Consider the following 20,594-nt stretch of genomic DNA (forward strand, 5'->3'; position numbering starts at 1 on the left):
AAATGAGGAGAGAAGGGAGTAGAGAGAGTAAAAAAATTTGACATGTGGAACCCACCGGCCGCCACGTCAGCAAACCGGTTAAAAAATAGATCAATACTACTGAGGGACCTTTTGTGAACGGATTCGATGAGTTTAGGGGTACACATTTCTGGTATTGCGGCTAAGGAATGAAAAACAAACTCGCCTTCAAGTTTAAGGACCTCTAGTGGACTTATTCCTTAATTAGTTACGGAGTAGCTGATGGGCAAACGGCCCACTCCAGATAAAACAGCGGCCGCCGTGGTTACGGCCCTTGGGACTTCCCGCCTGGCGCCAGCCCATTCGAGGCTGCGAGTGTGTGTTGTGTGTGCTCTGTTTGCTTCGGTCCCTCCCATTCCCATGTCGTGTTCTACCTATCCAGGGTTTGCGTGAGCATCGTCGAGATCAACCGCCATATCTTCAAATCAAATTTTGCAGCCAGAGTGAACAAACAATGCCAGATTGATTCCAGATGGTGAAATCAAAACTCTCCCAATTGAATTCGATCTTATTCCATAAGAACAACTCAACATCTTCTCCAAATGCTAAGTTTACAGTCTCGATCCACGTACAAGAACAAGAACGGCAACAGCAACGGTAGTACACACGATGATCAACAGATCAACGACACCCATTCACGATGGATGGATGGATGGATCGATGGATCACTTGCCGCCGGCGACGAGCGAGAGGAGCGCGTCCCTATAGTACCCGTGCGCCTTCCCGGCGACGGCGTCCTCCAGCTTGCCGCCGAACTGCTCGTGGTAGGCGGCGCGGATGCCGTCCATGTCCACGTCCGCGCGCGTCACCGCCACCCGCGTCAGCGCCTCCTTCGCGTGGTGGTCCGCGCCGTCGCTCAGCGCCGCCGCCATCACCTGGCTGAAGTACTTCGCCGGCGTCGCCAGGCACAGCACCGCCTCTCGCAGGGTCTCCTCGTGCCCGAGATCCTGCAAAACCCAAACCAGTAAAAATCTTTCCTTTTTTTATTTTTTTTTGTTTGGTTGATTACCTCTTCGATGTGCCGGCCATGGATTTCCTTGTAGTGCTTGAACGTCTCGACGAGGTGCGGCTTGCTCCGGGTGGTGAGGATCCTGACCACCTCGTCGTTCTCCACCAGCTTCGCCGCCGCGCCGCCGGCGCCCTTCACCGCCGCGGCGAGCGCCTTCGCCTCCGCGCGCGCCGTCTCCTCGCTCACCCTCGGTCCCTCGTACCGGTACGCGCTCACCAGCCCGACCAGCAGCTGCACGACAGGACACGACGCGACAACGCACAGAGATCAACATGAGCTCGATCGATGAGGACGACGGACGCCATTGCCGGCGACATCGAAGAAAGAAAGGTGTTCGGCCGCGAGTGCTTACGCCGCAGTAGGGCTTGTCCCTGGCGCGGTACGCGACGTCCTCCTCGAGGGAGTGGTGGAACAGCGCCTGGTACGCCTTCCGCGCGCCGAGGAGCTCCTCCGCCGTCCGGGTGCAGGCGACCTCCACGACGATGGCGGCCGGGTGCGCCTGGTGGAGCACGTGGTGCGCCAGCCGCGCGTCGCGCTCCCACGGGTGCATCGCCCACATCACCATCAGGTTCTGCGCAAACACCCACCCCGGTCAGCTCGATCATCTCCATTGACGAAGCTTCAATTCGCCAAGATTGGATCATCGAGAGAGAGATTCTAGCTTGCCTTGAAACGCGAGAACTCGGCGGCGAGGTGAAGCATGTACTCCTCCTCGCACCTCTCAATGACGCCGGCGTGATCCTTGAACAAGCCATTGAAGCTCTTCCTGAACCCGGACAGCTTCTCCGGCTGCCTGCGCCACTTGGCCAGCGCCGACACCATCGCCGGCTCGTCCACTCCGAGCCCTCCAAGCCCTTCATCGATCGATCAATTTGCCACAAAATCCATAAGCATTTTGCAAACGGAAAACAAAAACAAGAGCAGCAGCAGCAGCAGCAGCATGAATGCACACCTGAGTGTGCAAGAATTGATTGAAATGGTTGCAAGCTTACTATTTACTAACCTGAGAAGGCCCTGGTCAGGTGCTGGATTTCATCAGCCATTGCCGATTGGATCTCTAGCTGCAAGCAACAAAGATGAACGGAAGAAGAAGCTGACTAGTGAGTGAGGATGATTGCTCTGAGCTCTATGCTTTGCTGCTCTCCTTCCTCTGGATGATCGATCTTTATACCCAAAAAACGTTTGTGTTTGGGAAGCCAATTATGGGCAATGCTGGTATTTCAGTAACCAGGAAATGTTCATCAGTAGTTTACACATGTGCAGACATGTACGTATGGATCAATCTAATTTAGTTTCCCTGTTGAAATAGATTGGAGAGAAAAAAGAAAATGAACGAGTTGCCAGCACATGAAGCTGAGTTGGCCTGGGGTATGTCCAAATCCAATATATCCTGGCTCAAAAAATTTGAGGAGATTTGTTGGTTGTTGCGAACTATTGGGGTCGTGGAACACGGGGTGAACGGAGTGTCATTAAGATTATGTCTGCAATAATTGGATATGGGAGGTAGGGTTGATGGCCTCCTTATCTGCATGCATTCCTTCCTGTCATGCTGAATTCTTAGAGAGAGGTTAAGCAAACTTGTTGCATCTATACAGCATTTTCAGGGCTGGACTGTAAGCTAGTGATGGGCATGATTCAATCATACTTCACTTGCTCACAGCAGTTCAATTATTATTCAAGGAAAAATTTAGATATGGTAACTAGAGGAGGTATGCAAGGAAGTGTTTAACAGAAAATGGACTGTCTAAATTTACAGCAATGTGTGTGCTAATTGCTCATTAGTAGGCAGATCCACAAGACACTCTGTCACCCTTTTCATCATTGGCACCAGCATTGCCAATATCTTTCATCAAATCATGGTTGGTTTATGTCTTATTCGATTGTTTTTTTCATAGTCTTGCTGAATTTAAGTTCGTGTCTTGCCATTGCTATGATGACATAACACTGTTTTCTGAAAAAAAATACTACCTCCATTTATGTTTGACTTTTTTAGTTGTAACTTTTGACCATTTGTCTCAAAAATTTAGTACTAATATAAAAAAATGATAAGTCGTACTTAAAGTTCTTTTGATAATAAAGTAAGTCACAAGCAAAATAAATGATATTTTCATAATTTTTTAAATAAGATAAATAATTAAACATTGCAAGCAAAAAAGTCAAACATCTTATGAGGAGGGAGTAGTTGCCAATAGGAAACACAACTTCTGCTTGAAGTGTTTGTTGTAAGGTCAGTGACTAACTACCATACATCCACTACATTGTACAGCTTGTTGTACTGGCTTATTGGTATAAAATCATTAGTAGTTTAGCAACTAGGTTCGGTATATTGCTATCGTTAATTGGGGAGAGACATAGAAGAAAAATGAATCCAATTAATACACATTTGGCCTTTCAGACTGTTAAGCAACGTAGTCTTGGCACGAGTAACATGCTCACAGAAACATTATCTTAAAAAAAACTTAACAAGAAGGTTAATTTTACAGTTATTGAGAAAATACTTGTAGATACTAAAATTTTATATTAAAAATTTTGGTAACTCTAGTTACCTAACAAGATATGTATCCTGTAAGGCAACATATATGTGGTGTTCATATCACCGACGTCTTCGAGAAGAAACATGTGAAACAAGATTCCTTGAGTTATTACAAAGCTCTATCAAGAAAATGCACAAGAACATGTTGACAATTTAGGAACATGAAAACATGATAGGCAGGGATATAAATATCCTACCATTTGAAACCTACTGGGGCAATTGTCCCCTTCAAATGTGGACCAAACTAATTAATTTGTCATTTGATGTTTGGGTCACCCTGTGCAATCATGCAGGAAGGATGAAAAATTGGCACATGGTAGGAAAAAGACAAGATGATTAGTGACAAGTGCACAAATGGATCACCTCTAATATTGCAGCTGAAATCTGATCGAGTTGTTGGCAACTTGACATGTTTGCACAAAAAATAAAAAACTCTCATGACATTTGCCACATAGAAAGCCCATGCGTTTCACAGATGAACAGCACTATCATTGGTTCATCTTTTCTTAATGTTTTGTTATGAGTTAGCAACCAAATTATATTCGCTTTAGTATTAAAACCAATTAGTCAGATCAGTGTGATCCACAAGGAGACTTATTTTTCAGTTTCCTGTGCAGCAAAGTCTACTGTCAGCTCCAACATTACCAACTGTACTTTTCACACTTTATTTTTGCACAGTTGCTTGAAAGCAATTGGAGAAAAAGATGGGTCGTGTATAAAATAAATATAGTCGTTTCCAGTGATCCATTTTCTTGAACGTGATTATTATTTTTTGCTGGAAAGACTTCTCCACTGCTTTAATCCAATTGAAAGGAAATTGTAAAATAAATAGAATGAATGAATGATAAGACCAAATTCGATGCGTTTCACATGGCAGGCCAAAAAAAAAAGTTAGAGGAAACCTGGTATTAAACATGTGAGCCAGGCCATCTGAACTTTAATCTTAGAGACCATAATGCTTCCTGCTTTTGTATGATGGGCTGAACACATGCAAACATGTAGTGCCCTGAGCTTTATTTTCCCCATACGTATTACTTTTTTGTAACATAGTAGAGATATTCAAAACATAATTAACCTTAGGAGCTAAGCATTGAATCATACTTCAAAAGTTCTTTTTTCTAGTATGATTAAATATCCTCTTTTTGGTTCTAAAAGAATACATGTTCCAGTCCATTGCTATCATTAATCAGCAGAGTGGGACTTTCAGTTAGCTATCTGATGAAGAACCAATAAGGAGTCAGATTTACTCAAACATGTAAGCGCCTGTAGCTCAGTGGATAGAGCGTCTGTTTCCTAAGCAGAAGGTCGTAGGTTCGACCCCTACCTGGCGCGTTTATTTTTTTTTACATTGTGCCTCAGACTTTATTCAGGCAATAAAGTTTTGCATCATATTTAAAATCATCGATAAAATCATATTTTATTCGTCTACCATGCAAAAATATAGATTTACAGAGTACTTAACGCAGAAATTACTTGCATTTGGGAGAAGAGTGTGGAGTGATTGTCTGTCCTTTTATGGAAGAATCAAGATAACATATTTGTAAATGAAAATTAATTTGGCAAGAAAACTTATATATATATATATATATATATATATATATATTACTAACGATCTAAAATCCTAAGTTAGAAAATAAGCTTCGGGAAAAAAAATCCCAAGATCAACTATAATTGTAAGATTGAAAATTTAAATTTTAGCTTAAAAATATAAACATAAGAAAAAGATGAGATGCCTGCAAAAAAAAAACATACAAAGCTTAAGAAGCCGGTTCATAGGGCTCCCTTTGTAGAGGAGCTAGCTTGGTTTAGGTAGCTTCTTCTTAACTATAGAGATGATTTTTTTAATACAGTAATAATTTGCATTTGTGAAACAGTACAAGAAATCCATTATACAAGCAACCAATCATTAAAACACAAAACAAAACAAAATTCCCAGCTTGTCTGAGCTGTAATATGAAAATGTATTTATTCAATCACTGTCACTTACCCACAATCATACACTTCAAGAACATAAAAACAAGCCCCAAAACACATCATGAAAAATACCATGAAATACAAGTCGAAAAAATTGGGGGGGGAGCAGATCAACATTCGATGTGCAGCTGAAGCTAGCATTCAAGTTTCAACCCTGCTGCGTAGGCGTGTGCCATGTGTTGTTGGTGCTGTTGCCTGGACTGCATCCATAACATACCTCCACTCAATCTCCTCTTCCTCCATTTCTCCCCTTCTCTCCATTCCTCCTCAGCTGCTGCAGGAGGAGGAGAAGCAGCTGCTGTTGCTCCCATGGCTTCCATCTCTGTCCCTAGTCCAGCTCCTTCTCCAGCTGAAGATGCAGAGAGCATAAGAAAGGCTGTGCAAGGTAGTGTACTCTGCAATCTCTTTCTGTATTCTTGCAGTTAGGATTCGCACACGTTTGACAGTACAAACTTTTTGATCATTGAATGCTGGGGAGATTTAATCTGAGCTCATCTTTCTCTGTATTTTCCTTTTAAGCTTTCTTTCTCTGTATGAAAACTGGTCTTTGAAGAGTTAGTGAACAATCACTAATTAGTAGTTCATTTTGGAAGAGAAGGAATTTGTTTTCTACCATTTTGATCAGGGATCATCAAAGCATGTTCCTAGAACCTGTAGCTCTGAAACAAAGCGATGATTTTGCGATCAAAGATTTGAGCTTTTGGGGCTGAGTAGAATTGGACATCGCATCGCAGGATGGGGAACGGACGAGACGGCGCTGATCGAGATACTCGGCCACCGGACGGCGGCGCAGCGGGTGGAGATCGCCGTCGCCTACGAAGGCCTCTACGGCGAGACCCTCCTCGACAGGCTCCACTCCGAGCTCTCCGGCGACTTCCGTGTAATGAACGAACCTGACGACCCTCTGCTTTCTTGCCCTTCGTATGTGGCCGCGATCTCGCCGGCGCCATTGATGGTCTCTCTCGGAGTTCTTGATTGACCTCTCTCTCTCTCTCTCTCTTGCTGAGCAGAGCGCGATGATGCTGTGGACGATGGACCCGGCGGCGCGGGACGCCAAGCTGGCCAACAAGGCCCTGAAGAAGAAGGGCGACCTCCGCCACATCTGGGTGCTCGTCGAGGTCGCCTGCGCGTCGTCGCCGGACCACCTCGTCGCCGTCAGGAAGGCCTACCGCGCCGCCTACGACTCGTCGCTCGAGGAGGACGTGGCCTCCTCGTCCCTGTTCAGGGACCCGCTCCGGCACTTCCTGGCCCGGCTCGTCAGCTCCTACCGGTACGCCGGCGCCGGCGAGCACGGCGGCGTCGACGGCGAACTGGCGACCGCCGAGGCCGCGGAGCTGCGCGCCGCCGTGGCGGGCAAGGAGGGGCAGCTGCTGCACGGCGACGTCGCCCGCATCGTCGGCTCGAGGAGCAAGCTGCAGCTCGCGGCGACGCTCGAGCGCTACAGGCAGGAGCACGGCGAGGCCATCGAGGAGGCCCTCGACGCCCGCCGCGGCGACCAGCTCGCCGCCGCCGTGCTCAAGGCCGCGCTCTGGTGCCTGACATCGCCGGAGAAGCATTTCGCAGAGGTAGTAGACTCTCTCTCTCGAATCAAATCGTCTCATCTTCTTCAAATCGACATCCATCCATCGATCGACTGACTGGGACGTTTCAGGTGATCCGGACATCGATTCTTGGGCTGGGCACCGACGAGGAGATGCTGACGAGAGGGGTGGTGTCGCGGGCGGAGGTGGACATGGAGAAGGTGAAGGAGGAGTACAAGGCGAGGTACAACGCGACGGTCACCGCCGACGTCCGCGGCGACACGTCGGGATACTACATGAACATTCTTCTCACCCTCGTCGGGCCTGAGAAGTAGCAGCAGCCATTGGATTGGATGTTTGTGTACGCTCATTTCATTTGATTTCGGACAGAAAAAAACATACGCCGTGTGATGATTGTTTTCGTTGGGTTTGAGACAAATAGTATGGCTATCGAGTGATAAATCAGAACCAAGCCAAATGGAAGCTAGTGACAATAAAACCATTGGACAAAAGGAGAAAGGTATATGCTGCATCCGGGGGCATCGATTCATTTTATGCACATAAACTGTGGCGATTCTTGACTGAGATACCACGAAATAAAAAGAGAACAGCATGACTTGGTTACTTCATCAGTAAGAAGATATGATCACTTCTTCCTTGCAGCAATAGCTGCAATTCCACCAACCAGAAGTCCGACAGCAGTTGTGGCGATGCCTATTCCGATTAGGCCATCTGCACATAACACATGCAGATATATTTAGACAGCAGTATCATGTTATCTATCGGACTGTTCTAGGATCCCACAATCCCTGGCCCATCAACATAGATGGGCCGGGTTTCCAGTTAGGAATAATTGGCTGCTGTCCCACCAATGAAAATACCGAAAAAGAAGAATACATTCTCCCTCCATTTCATATCATAAGTCAGCTTTGGATTTGTCCTAAATCAAATCTCTTTAAGTTTAACTAACTTCATAGAAAAATATAGCAACGTTTTCAACAAAATTAAAGATACTATATAGTGGTTGATCTAATTAAACTAATTTGGTGTTGCATATGTTAATACATTTTTGTATAACCGTAGTCAACATGAAGATGTTTGATGTAGAACAAACCCAAACTGACATAATATGAAAGGGATGAAGTATTTGATTTGTGAGACCATCCATCATGTAGCCCAATGCAGAATCAATAATATAGAATGTAATTGCAACACTTTTCTTTTCAATGTCTCACCTTTGGCAATTTTATCTTCTATAGCCTTCCTGAGAGACAAAGCCTGCCTCCAATCAGGTTGAATCTACAAGAAAAACAACATAGATTAATTTAGGATCCAAGAGGCCGCTAAAAAATATACATTGAGGAATGTTCCAGCTGGTGTACAGAATAAGCACAATAATTTTACACTTTTTACATGATGATCACTTGAAAACGTTTCTTCCATACTCAAATTAAAGCTTCAATTTCATCTCCATTGTGGACATAGATCAGACAAGAAAACCATCTAAGATGTAGGAAGACCAAGTAGACATTCCCATGACTATATAACTCATCATACCAAGCAAAATCAAGAAAACAATGCTAAGGAAACATATTAGGATACCAAAGTCCCAAACATGTTCAGTGAAGTTATGAAGTTACAATTCCTGTCTGTATGAACAATAACATATTGGACACAGCACATTTATAATTTCATTTCAGCCAGCACCCAAAATATCTTAAAAGATGCAAGGATAGTAAATTCTGAAAGGACTCGGATGCGTTAGCGGAATAGCAGCTAAGGCATCTCCAACAAGAATGAGCTGAAAAGCAATAAGCTTAAATTCAATAACTTTGCTGGAACTGGACTACAAGTCACAGGGCAAAACTAAAATATCATACCAGAGAACCTCTGATTTGCGTAACAGCATCAAAACATTGTGTTTCCTAGTCTGATGAGGCAAATAATTTAATAAAGGTTCAGATCAACGAAGATAAATCCGAGGTCTACTCAATTGTCAACCATAGATGGTGTAGCCAAAGCATGGTGTCAACTTTTGCTATGAAAATTCAGTGGAAAAGGTGGTAATCTTAAAGGGTGTCAACTTTAGTTACATCACATGGCACAAAAACAACACTTCTATGCTAGTAATGGAAAGTTCTCAGTGGCTCAATACGAACAGACTTGCACCAACAATAAAAGTTGCATTTTTGCAGGCATCTAAGACCTACTGACCGCATAAAAAATGATTGACATGAAAGTTGCTGCAAGAAAAAAATGATTTTAAGAAATATGAATTATATTGGTGAATCTACAAGCTAAAATTTTGCACACATACCTCCAAACAACGGTCCACAAGCTGCCGACTTCTTGGATAGTCACCATTTCTGTAGTGTCCAACAGCCAGCAGATAAAGCTTCTCCCTAGTCTGCAGTGGGCTGCTGGATTGACCTAGCGATGCTGTAAAATGAAATGAATTAATCAAAACAGATTAGGCTGCAAAATATATGTTCTAATCTTTGGGTTTTGAAAACTAAATACGAAATGTGACCTTCAAGCATGCCTATTCCACGATTTACATCTTCCTGGTTCTTGGAGTGCACAAGGGCCCAAGATAGTCTCATGATGCTATCATTCTTCTGCTCCTCAGTTGCAGCCTCACCTACCTCTCTTTCACAGCCCTAATGAAACATACAACCATGAGAAACTATAGAAAGCCTGAGCTCATGAGGCCAACATTATTTCAAACCCATAACAAAACACAGAAATCAAAATTTTCGAAGTGAGACTGGTATGTATTTTTTTAAACCAGCAGCTGCAGCAATGATTGAATCAGATAATGTGCGAAACAACACCGACTCCAGTGAACTCTTCAAGTTGTATAAGCCGCTAAAACTGATCAAAATCACGCACTCAAAAAGAGACGCAGATTTGACTCATCCATGTTGCAACAAGCAATCGAGCGAACAAATCGCGGGCAGCCGACGGCGCCACCGTGGAATAGATGATAAGCCACTGCAAATGGGGCAGGCTGCCATGCTGCCTAAAATCTTCGCAGGGGCGCTCCGCCTCGTACAACCCCTCTAAACCTAGCAGTTACTAAATCCTCAAGCACCGCGGAGGATCTCGCTAGAACTAAAACCCCGAAAAGAAATTGAAGCAAGAGAAAAGCTCTAAATTAAAAAAAAATTCAAAGATTCGAATAGGAGCGGAGAGAAGGGGGGGCGGTCCTCACGGCGATGATGTCGCGGGTGCACCAGGGGATGGTGTCGCCGCCGCCGGAGAAGAAGCTCCCCACCGACTCGACGAGCTTGCCGATCTTGGCCTCCATGGCAAGGGGAAAGGAGGGGGGGAGGGTCCGATCTGGAAGTCGGGGTGGAGCTAGCACGGCGGCGAGGGAGTAGGCGGATCCGGTGGGTGGGAGGGAAGGAAGGAATAGATTTGGGTGCAAGTTTAAGTCGCGTCGCGTCGGCGTGGGTTTTGTTCGTCGATTTTGCTCGGTGCTTCTTCTTCTTCGGCGCTAAGAAAGAAGGGGAGGAGGACTTCCGGCGACTTCTCGCCGTGGCACATGGCTCCCGTCCCGCCGCCCTTACTTATCCGTGGTAACCGCCGTTTACCGTCGAATGATAGGGCACATACCGTGATAGCTATATTAAATTTAAATAAATTTAGAAGATGATTTGAATTTTTTTTATAGATTATCACCTCCGTCCTTTCACTTACGCTTACAAACCAAAATTTAAATTTTCAACCTTAAGTCTTAAGTTTGGAGCTGGTTTTATTTTTTCACCGGAGTTTATGTATATTTACAAACGAAATATAATTTGTTACTAAAAGTTTTATATATGTATTTTTAGGAATCTAAAAGCTACGATTGAAAATAAACTTTGATAAGAAAATATTAAAATCAATTCTAAATATAAAATTGAAAATTAGCATGAATATAAGTTAAAAGGGGTGCAATTAACGGGGGAACAAAGCTGCAGTATTTGTCAGGCAGGTGTATCTCTAGTGAAACATAGCTGAATGCCTGAATCTCTCATGTGATTACCATCAGAACTAGACTTTCTGAAAACCCTTCCTCTTACAAGTTTTAGGGTTATTAAAGAAGTTTTCACTGTACTTCTCAGTACCTGTTCTTTCTTTGAGAGTTCTACTTGGCTGTAGAAATGCTAAGTCAAGGTGATTAACCATGCAGATAACTGTAAGTTTGGAGTACCCTTTGGACAAACAGTTTTACTTGCAGATCACATCCAAACAAGTACTAGTAATATTTTCCTTATAACCGATAGTTACAGACACCTGCTAGTTTTTGTACAGGTGTTTATAGATTTCCAAATGCAAACAAAAAAGCTATGACGCCCATGGAATAATATCCCTGGTTGTTGAGGTATTGGGACAAAACCTATTCACTTCAGAAACGCCCACCGCTTTTCAATGGGTAGTTCTCAAGCAGTACTGAACATTGACAGATTTACTCGGTCGAATGGATGGTGAACAGAAAGATATGGAAGAACTCAATCTTGGTCTCAGCCACTGAAGTACTGAATATCTATATGCAGAAATCTGTCTTCACAAACATAGCTAAGATTCTGTAGCTTTGTCAACAAGGAGAAAAAAGATTGATCTAGAGAGCATGCCCATGGACGAACTGAGTGATCGTGATGCCTTGCCAGCCCAACCCCAGGGTTATGGTATCATGTTGTTTCCACGTACAGGCAACAGCTGAGCCTACACAGGCATCTATGATCTGACCTCATACCTTCCGGCTTGGGTCTGGGCTCGAAAACCTTTGTAAGGAGCATTGGGAGTGTTTCTGATTTCCAGTTTATCAATTTGAAGCCCAGATAGTGCAACCCCCATAATCTTGAATTTCACCTCAAATGTTGGGAATGTATGCAAATGAGTAAGCCCTTCTTCAAGGCGCAAATTCCCCGAGAGAGAAGGTGCTTTGTCTTTTGGGATCTGCCCTATTGTCCAAAGGCAGGTCTGCATAAAAAAATATTCAAAGTATTATTTACCAACACAAAGTATAGTATAAATAATTGATGACATTTGCGAAAAATAGTTCAAACTGCAATCTTGTGTTTACTCAGAACCTAGAATACTGACAGGATAGCATGAAACCAAGTTAGAGAACTGATGCGGAAAGAAAGTATTGACCTGGTCAGCAAGAATATCAACTGTGCCATAGTTTGCAGTCAAATCAGCAGAAGCAATAAGTGGGGGCAATCGAAACTGTACTGTTATAGAATCAATAGGTTTCCCAGGATCATTTTTAATCCCCACCATCACATTGACACGACAATTCCCAGAATCTGATGTTAACTGAGGTTTCACATAAATTGGTGTGGTCTTCAGTTTCTTAACCCTGGTCATATGTGATTAAAAATGAGTAAAAATACAACAGACGAGTCAAACATAGCCAGCAGAGAGACAGGAGACATCAGAGACATCAAACATTCATGCACCTGTAACTCATAAGTTCAAACTGCCCATCAGGGGGAACAAACGAAAGGATCTGGCTGGACTCCCAAGGTCTGAATCGGACACAAGGGTGGAACCTCACATCGTTGATAATTGTAGGATTAGAAAATGACAAGGTCAGTTCTGGTACACCTGGAAGGCTCGAATTTACTTGAATTTTACCATATGCTTCACATTTCACTAGAGCCCCTTCTCTGTAAATAAAATTGACCAGGATGTCAGAGATCAAGAACACAAAAACATTTTTTTTCACAATGTTCCGTGTCCTAAGATAACTAGATCAGCTGATTGGATCTCTCCAGAAACGAGCTACACTGGGTTTATGCACAGACATGGTTTCATCAGGATCCTTTGCACTGTTATCACAATTAATGGGCTTGAACTACATCACAGCATTCAAGAATTTGAATATGCTGAAGTTGAGTGATAGCTTCCTCCCAACGTACTTGTAGCATGGTGGCAAATTCCTTCCGGTAGGAACACACTGACCAGGGTTCAGATCCTGGTCTTGCACAAAAAAGGTCACTCACTGCTTCGCTGGTTCCCCCAAAAAACATGGGTTAAGAATAGACCTATGGAGGGCGGGCCCTGGTGTATGGGGTGGGATCCTCAGAACATGGGTTAAGGACCAATTCATAGGGGGTGGCTCCCCATGTAGGGGTGACCAGCTTTCGTGACCTTTCTCGACCCTGGTTTCGAGTGCTTCTTAGTTATAATACCTCAGGGAGGCCTTTCCCTTTGGGGGTGAGTAATAGATGCCTGCAGATATTTCTAGATGGAAAGGTGAAATACATGTTCAGGTATGTATCAAGAACCTAAAACTCAAATTTTAGTGGAATATACATGAAATATCTAAAAGGCCAAGGTGAAGTACCTGTTCACACATGCATCTAGTTCTTCAACTATGTTAACATAGACTTCATTGCTTGCATCCTTGACAACAGTTGTTCTCCAAGGTACAAAAGAAGCAGCTGCATCTGGAAGTTTGTTACCAAGATTGGAACTCTTACCAGTCACAACATTCAACACTTTGCTGACAATATTTGGTGGGGCAATCATCTCCTTTAAGATGTTTGGCTCAGTAGTGAGTGGAAAACCATTGTCCATCATTTCATCTAAAATCTGCAGTAATAAAAGTATTATATTGTTTAGAGAACTAAAAACATGAATATTACAAAATTCACCTATCATTGTCTTCAGAAGCAACTAAATATGCTGATATTGACTGCAGCATGCATCATATATCAATGTTTTGCATAATCAATAGAATGCAAATAATAAAGGAGTGTCTTGACCAATCCACAGATATAGAGCAGTTGGATTACGGTAGAAATTATTGCCAGATACAGAGGCAAAATTCTGTCACACTGGTAGTTGAAATATCATTTCGATAAGTTGTAACGCATCATATGCAATTAGCAATATCTGTGCAACTACTTTTAGACACTTTGGCATGTGGCAAAAAAACTTTTTCTTAATCTATGTGGCAAAGAATAATATGATTGTGTTTAAAAAATATAGAAGGATTGGGAGTGCATTATAGCTGAATACATATTTTTTCAACCTTAACCTGATATGTAAAATTAATTATCACAGTTATATATTTTCATCTCCATAGCAATGTAAAAAAAAGGCACAGTGCAGAGACTAAGCCTATAAATGATATCTTAGTTTTGAAACTTGTACCATGGTATACCGTTATGTTCAAAATTTGTATACAGCTATGACTTAAAACCTGTTTGACATAATGTTACAACAAGTCCCCAGTAACAAAGTAAATTGGCACTGTAATATCATCCAAATATTTCAACCAGTTTTTCATATTTTAGAAGACTAAAAGAAGGTGAAAATAATAGAGTGAGCAACCAGCTGCAAAGTTACTATGACATACCACATAGAAGAGCATATGAATACAGACCTGATACACAAGCACGAAATTGTCTTTGATTATGTCTTCATTTAAATCTCCAAGATAATCTGTTAGGACATCAGCAACCCGAGAAAGAAACTGGAAGCCACAAATCATATGCACCGAACCATAGAAAAAGAGCAAAAGTTAAAACCTGTAGTCAGTCACAAACTCATAATTCCTGACATTTCATGACAAATTACTTTAGCAAATTACATCAATATGCATCTTTCATGATAGATTGATAGGGCATAATTACGGATAGTGACAACAATTTTGTAGTTAGTTGCATGTTGTACTGATAGAGCTTCTAAATTCCTGAAGTTGTTCAGCATATCATTTCATACCTTCAAGAAATTTTCAGTATGATCTATGTTAAAGTGTACATAACATGATTACAAAGAAAAGTTTAGAGACAATAAATGTTTTAAACATACTAGAATTGAGAACATTATGCAAGCTGAAATCCAAATACATTGCATATAGGGAATGTTTGGATTGGTGCTAATGTGTGTCCTACCAATGCTTTGGTAGCTTCAATAGTAATTTGTTAGCATCTGGACTGAAGCCAATTTTTGCCAACGCTAGATAAAATAGCTAGTAGAAGATATACCCTACCAAATTTGGTAGCGCCAAAACTTGTGTAGGTTTTGACACTACCAACATTTTGGTAGAGATTCCCCACAAAAAAAAAAAATAAAACATTTTGGTAGAGCTTCAAACCAAACAAGACCATAGTCATATTTAAACTGCAGTGAACTCTAAAGATTTAGGAGTAATATAACTATGGCCCTGTTTACATCCTTCAAAATGACAAAAGTTTTATCATTTTGAAGCAATTTTTGGCAAAATGGATCTAAACACTAGGGTAAGAAAATGACAACTTTGCATTTAGCATTTGACAGTCTAGACTAGCAAATTTCACCAAAAAGTGCATAGGAACGCGAACCACCTCTCACTTTTGCCAAAAATAAAATGACAACTTTTGCATGCCTCTAAACACCAACTTGCAAAAATGCAATGTTAAAACTTTTGCCACCAGAAATTTTGCCATTTGCCATTCCAAATGCCTCTAGGGCCTATATAGATTCCAGGATCTTGCTAGATATTATCAAACCTCTAGAAATACAGATTCTTTGTTAGCATGCCATGTAATCAAAAATCAGTCTGTGAACAACCACCAGTATGACTAGTATTGTGGATTTACATTTCAGACATATCCTTGCTGAAAGTGTGAGTAGTACCAAAGCATTCACTATGCTCAGTAACAAATAACAAGTGATCTACACGACTCTACCCTAGTTCAAACCGCATGTCTTCAGTGAAGACAGAATTATGCTATACTGCCAAGTTTACAACTATTACAGACCTCCAAACTCCCAAGCAAGTAAAGGGAGTGCTAAAGTGTATAGAAGCTCATACCTCGATAGCCATCAACGGCGGCATCTCCACCTGGGTGCATGCCAAGAATGTCACGCCATTTCGGTAAACTTGAAACAAGTAATGCGTCGGTGACACCACCACCTGCAAGACCTTCCCAAGCCGAAGAAACATAGTCAGCGCCGTCCCATCAGAGAATCCAACAGCCAAGGCAACAAGGCAGTCAGTACCTTGGACGCGTCGCCGGCGGCGTGGGCGAGCACGTAGTCCCAGAACCAGCCGCAGATGGCGCGGTCCACGCGGTGCGCCGTCATCTGCTTCTCCACCATGACCTCCCTGCCCCCACCCCCACAGGCCGCCCCGGCCATCCCGAAATTCAGTGGAAAGTTAGGACAGATCCGGCGAGAACATGATCGGAGTAGGAACCGATGCGAGGAGGGGATTACCCGGAATCGGAGAGGAGGAAGACGCACTGCAGCATTTCTGCTCCCTTCTCGCGGGCGGAACGAGCCGGAGGCGGGCTCGCCGGCGGTGAGGATCTGCGACGGCGACCTCGCGCAACTAGCACGGAGCTGGGAGAGCTGACTCCCTGTGGGCCAAATGAGCGGCTGAGGCGCTGAGCACGGGCTCGATTTGGGTCTCAATTTTTTTTTTTTGCAGCAAATTAGATATGTGGGCTAGCCCATGGGCTTAAGAGGAAGCCTAATAGTGGCCTGAAACTCCCGTGCATGATTAGCTCGTCGGGCCTGTCGTCTGAGACCATTTTATCTAAGGAAGAAGTCCACCAGAGTTTCCTGAACTTGAAGTCGAGTTTATTTTTTTTCTTTGACCGAAATACTAAAAATGTGTGGCCCTTAACTCTTAAATCCGTTTAAAAAAGGTCTCTCGGTAGTATTGACCTATTTTTGACCGGTTTTACCGACGTGGCGTCTGGTGGGTCCCACATGTCAGGTTATTTTATTTTTTTCTCTCTTTCTCCTCCTTCTTCTCCTCTCTCTCTTATGCCCTTTCAGCTGGACCACCTTGGTGCAGGATTGTTACTGATAGCTGGTAGCTAGGCTAGTTTTCCTTTCTCTGATCTTAATTAATTTTTTGTGTGTTTTGGTTTGCACATGCGCATGCAGGGAGGGAGGTGGTGAGCTACGAGAGCCCACGGCCAAACATCGGCATCCATAGGTTCATCTTCGTGTTGTTCGGGTAGAAGCGCCGGCAGGCGGTGAGCCCGTCGCCGTCCAGGGACTGCTTCAGCACCCCGCAAGTTTGCCGAGGACAACGACCTCAGCCTCCCCGTCGCCGCCGTCTACTTCAACGCGCAGCACGAGACCGCCGCCCTCGGCGCCGCTAATATCTACCGACGACGACGTACCTGACCAATCTCGCACGGACATACGAGCTTAATTACTTGCTGCCTATGATCAACGAGCTAGCTAGAGCTAGCATTTCTTGTTCCCCTACATTAATTTCATTGTTAAATAAGAACACTAGTTGACTAGCTGCAGCTTGCTCGTAGCTAGTTACAGCCAACTAGTAATTGACGTACTCGTCCGTTGTATGCACATTATCCTAGTTAATTTGTGGATTGATCAAGGTGATCATCGTTCGTAGCATTTGGAGTAATCAAGGTGATCATCGTCCGCAACCCCTTAGTATGCCTGTGCTTACTCACGCGCGCGCCCGTGGTGAGGTCGGGTGGCGGCGGCGGCCACGCCACCATCAAAACCCGACACAACAAGCAGCAGCGCCACCGCCAAGAACCGCGCCCACGACACGGCCACCACCCCGTCGCCACCCTAGCTCACCGGTCGTCGCTCGCCATCCGCGGCTCGCCGCCACCGCAGCTCACCGGTCGTCGCCGCCACCGCCCAGGCCACCGCGCGCCATCCACGCCCTGCCGCTACCCAGCGTGCCGGTCGTCGCCTCCGCCGTCATTCGCCATCCGCGCCCGCCGCCGCCCACTGGAGAGCAGAGTGATAGATGTACGGGAGAGAGAGGAAGAAAACAGAGAGAGGAGAGGAAGGGAGAGAAAGAGAGATATATAAAATTAAAATAGCCTGACATGTGGGACCTACTAGACGTCATGTCAGCAAAACCGGTTAAAAAAGCGGTCAATACTGTCGAGGGTCTTCTTTGAACGGATTCTATAATTTTAGGGGTACATATTTCTGGTATTCTGGTTGAAGGACAAAAAATAAACTCAGCTTCAAGTTTAGAAACCTTTGGTGGATTTATTCCTTTATCTAATAAGGCATACAATGCTGTAAAATCAGGAAAAACATGAACTTTTGTTAATAGGTCACACCGACACCATTATACTTTTGTTACATGTTTTTACTATTTTTCTTATTAAAAAAACTATGTAAATATGCAGAAATGTAAGTTATGGTTAAAGTATGAACCAAAGCCCAACAAAATATATATAAATATTAGTTATGTCAGGTTTTTTTTATATCAAAGAGGGAAACTTTATTGATTACGGAAAAGAGGATTACATTCCTGATCTATTAAGTCTGAGATTCCTGGAGGAGCACACAACTCTCACTCCGCACACAATCTAGACCTCATAGCCATTTGAGCTAAAGCATGAACAATCCTATTTACTTCCCTCTTGAGCTCATAGCAAGATCTCTACGCTTTGGAGACATTGCATCATCCCTCTCGCTTCCTTGATTATCGCTGCCTGGGGTGATCTTGACACCGTATGATCTGACAGGGCCTTGAAAACCTCAGGTCCTCAGCGTTGTCGATTTCCAAGATTATTGGCATGTGAATCCATTCCATGCCAGCCCTCAGTCCTTCTAGACAGGCCAATGCCTCAGCTTGAGCGGCAGTGGCACAAGGTTTCAGAGTTTTGTGCGCACTGTAAAGAACCTCTACGGTCTCTGATAATGACACCAGCAGTTGACTCTCTGATAATGATTAGTTATGTTAGTTTTTTAATCAGACGGATGCTCATACATATTGCTAAAAGTCAACGATATTATATATTAAAAATGGGAGGAAATATATAAAATTAAAAAAAATACAAAATGAAGCCATAGCTAAAATGAAAATACATAATACTGCCCCTCTACATGATTTAAAGTTTGTGCTAATCATCATAACTTAAGTGACTTTTAAGTAAAATTAGCATTGCCGTTCCTCCTTAGCGAACAAATTTCAGTGTTCATGCTCCGCCACTAATTAATAGGTGTATGAAGATATTAAGGTTGTACATTTGTACCGGTTAACATATTACTCGTCGGTTGTGCTATAAGGAGGTCAACAAAATTTGCGCTTGGTACAAAAGAGCTTGGAAGGGAGTAGTTTTAAAAATGTTTAATCTCACCAGTTGGACGTGCATATCCTTCTAGCCAATCCCAAAACTCTTGGGTAATTAGATATTAATTAAGGTCATCGAATTTTAAAATATCACTACGGGGTTGTTTGGATACTGCCATGAGTAAAATTTGCCTGGTCTGAGCACTCCTTGAGAGCTGCCAGGGTATTGTTTGGTTGCCAAAATAGCAGCCTGGTTCAGGCAGGTGGGTTGAGGCTCAGGCGTCCAAAAAACGGTCGCCTGAGTCCGGCATAACCGAGCCAGCACTAATCGCTTCCAAATCTATGCTGATCACTTTAAAAAACAACACTAGTTATCATCCCAAATCAATAAAAGTATTAGGATGTATTTGGTTATAGGGATGGATGAGACAGGTTGGGATAGAGCCAAACCATTCCTAGCCATGTTTAGATGATAGATGAGTGTGATGGGTCGGACTTAGAAAAGAAATATTACTCTTACATCCATATTCAACCTATCCCACTAAAATGGTGGGATGTATCTATCACAGGACGACCATAACGTAGAGAGGATATCTATTTTATTTATTAAATTTATTTAAAATATATTATTTATATAAATATATATTTAATTACTTTATATTATTTATATATTAATCCGAGTATTCAATATTTTATTTTGGATACGAGAGATAACATTTATCCCATCTTATTCTTTCAAAAAACAAGTCTCCAACGGATCTTATCTCATCCTTCTCACCAAACAAAAAATATGATCCAATCTATCTATAAAAAAAACTGATTCCTTTATATAAAAAAAACTGATTCCTTCGTATAATTCAGGAACGAAAGGAATGGATCTAACCTAACCCATCTCTTTCAGGTCAGAGTTTCTCGTAGAAGCAGTTAAGTTGACGCTGTCATGTGAGGTTGTCTCCTTGCGCCTCGTTATTGTCGTCACGTCTCCATCGACGAGATGTTACCAACACGCACTTTCTGGTATTACGGACTTGCTTAGTTTCTAAATTTTTTTTTAAAAACATCACATTAAATCTTTAAACAGCTAAATAATGTATTAAAAATAGATAAACCAAAAAACTAATTGCGCAGTTACGAAAGAAATCTTGAGATGAACCTTTTGAGCCTAATTAGTACATGATTAGCCACAAGTGCTACAGTAACTAACATGTGCTAATGACGGATTAATTAGGCTCAAAAAATTCGTCTCGTGGTTTCCAGGCTAGCTATGAAATTTGTTTTTTCATTCGTATCCAAAAACCCCTTCCAACATTCGGTCAAACATTTAACGTAAACGGCGCCTACGATTTCTGATCTGTAATGCGTATTTTATTGGTATTATTATTAAGGCTTACCTCATCAGGCAAATATCATTAAATTCCTACACATAGGCTCGTGGTTTTTTTCAGGAACGCTGCTCTAGGCACAGCCAAACAGACCCTACATTGCAAATTTAGTACTCCTTCCATTTTATAATGTAAGATGTTTGAT

At 42.9% G+C, this 20,594-nt stretch overlaps 4 protein-coding genes and 1 non-coding gene across 5 annotated transcripts; 2 read left to right on the forward strand and 3 right to left on the reverse strand.

Moving 5' to 3' along the window:
• Positions 1 to 494: 494 nt before the first annotated feature.
• Positions 495 to 2,459, reverse strand: LOC102711531 (annexin D4). Its single transcript, XM_006654278.3, has 5 exons — positions 2,031 to 2,459; positions 1,694 to 1,881; positions 1,380 to 1,598; positions 1,028 to 1,258; positions 495 to 965 (listed from the first exon to the last, which is right to left on the reverse strand). Exons 1-5 carry the CDS (start codon positions 2,068 to 2,070, stop codon positions 684 to 686), a joined length of 960 nt encoding a protein of 319 aa, XP_006654341.1. The 5' UTR covers positions 2,071 to 2,459; the 3' UTR covers positions 495 to 683.
• A 2,360-nt stretch (positions 2,460 to 4,819) lies between these two features.
• TRNAR-CCU lies at positions 4,820 to 4,892 on the forward strand. The gene has a single exon. It is a non-coding gene; the product is annotated as a tRNA-Arg (tRNA).
• Positions 4,893 to 5,559: 667 nt separating this feature from the next.
• LOC102722962 (annexin D3) lies at positions 5,560 to 7,493 on the forward strand. The gene is made up of 4 exons (XM_040524042.1): positions 5,560 to 5,919; positions 6,269 to 6,414; positions 6,545 to 7,099; positions 7,186 to 7,493. The coding sequence occupies exons 1-4, from the start codon at positions 5,709 to 5,711 to the stop codon at positions 7,387 to 7,389; spliced, it is 1,116 nt and encodes a 371-aa protein (XP_040379976.1). The 5' UTR covers positions 5,560 to 5,708; the 3' UTR covers positions 7,390 to 7,493.
• Positions 7,494 to 7,519: 26 nt separating this feature from the next.
• LOC102711805 (mitochondrial fission 1 protein A-like) lies at positions 7,520 to 10,637 on the reverse strand. Its single transcript, XM_006654279.3, has 5 exons — positions 10,269 to 10,637; positions 9,585 to 9,714; positions 9,372 to 9,493; positions 8,290 to 8,353; positions 7,520 to 7,786 (listed from the first exon to the last, which is right to left on the reverse strand). The coding sequence occupies exons 1-5, from the start codon at positions 10,362 to 10,364 to the stop codon at positions 7,701 to 7,703; spliced, it is 498 nt and encodes a 165-aa protein (XP_006654342.1). The 5' UTR covers positions 10,365 to 10,637; the 3' UTR covers positions 7,520 to 7,700.
• Positions 10,638 to 11,131: 494 nt separating this feature from the next.
• On the reverse strand, positions 11,132 to 16,383 carry LOC102699407 (AP-3 complex subunit mu). Its single transcript, XM_006655206.3, has 8 exons — positions 16,256 to 16,383; positions 16,040 to 16,145; positions 15,852 to 15,962; positions 14,439 to 14,528; positions 13,395 to 13,642; positions 12,505 to 12,714; positions 12,197 to 12,404; positions 11,132 to 12,022 (listed from the first exon to the last, which is right to left on the reverse strand). The coding sequence occupies exons 1-8, from the start codon at positions 16,288 to 16,290 to the stop codon at positions 11,777 to 11,779; spliced, it is 1,254 nt and encodes a 417-aa protein (XP_006655269.2). The 5' UTR covers positions 16,291 to 16,383; the 3' UTR covers positions 11,132 to 11,776.
• Positions 16,384 to 20,594: the final 4,211 nt, after the last annotated feature.

This window comes from Oryza brachyantha, chromosome 5 (assembly GCF_000231095.2).
Source record: "Oryza brachyantha chromosome 5, ObraRS2, whole genome shotgun sequence".
Classification (NCBI taxonomy): Eukaryota; Viridiplantae; Streptophyta; class Magnoliopsida; order Poales; family Poaceae; genus Oryza; species Oryza brachyantha.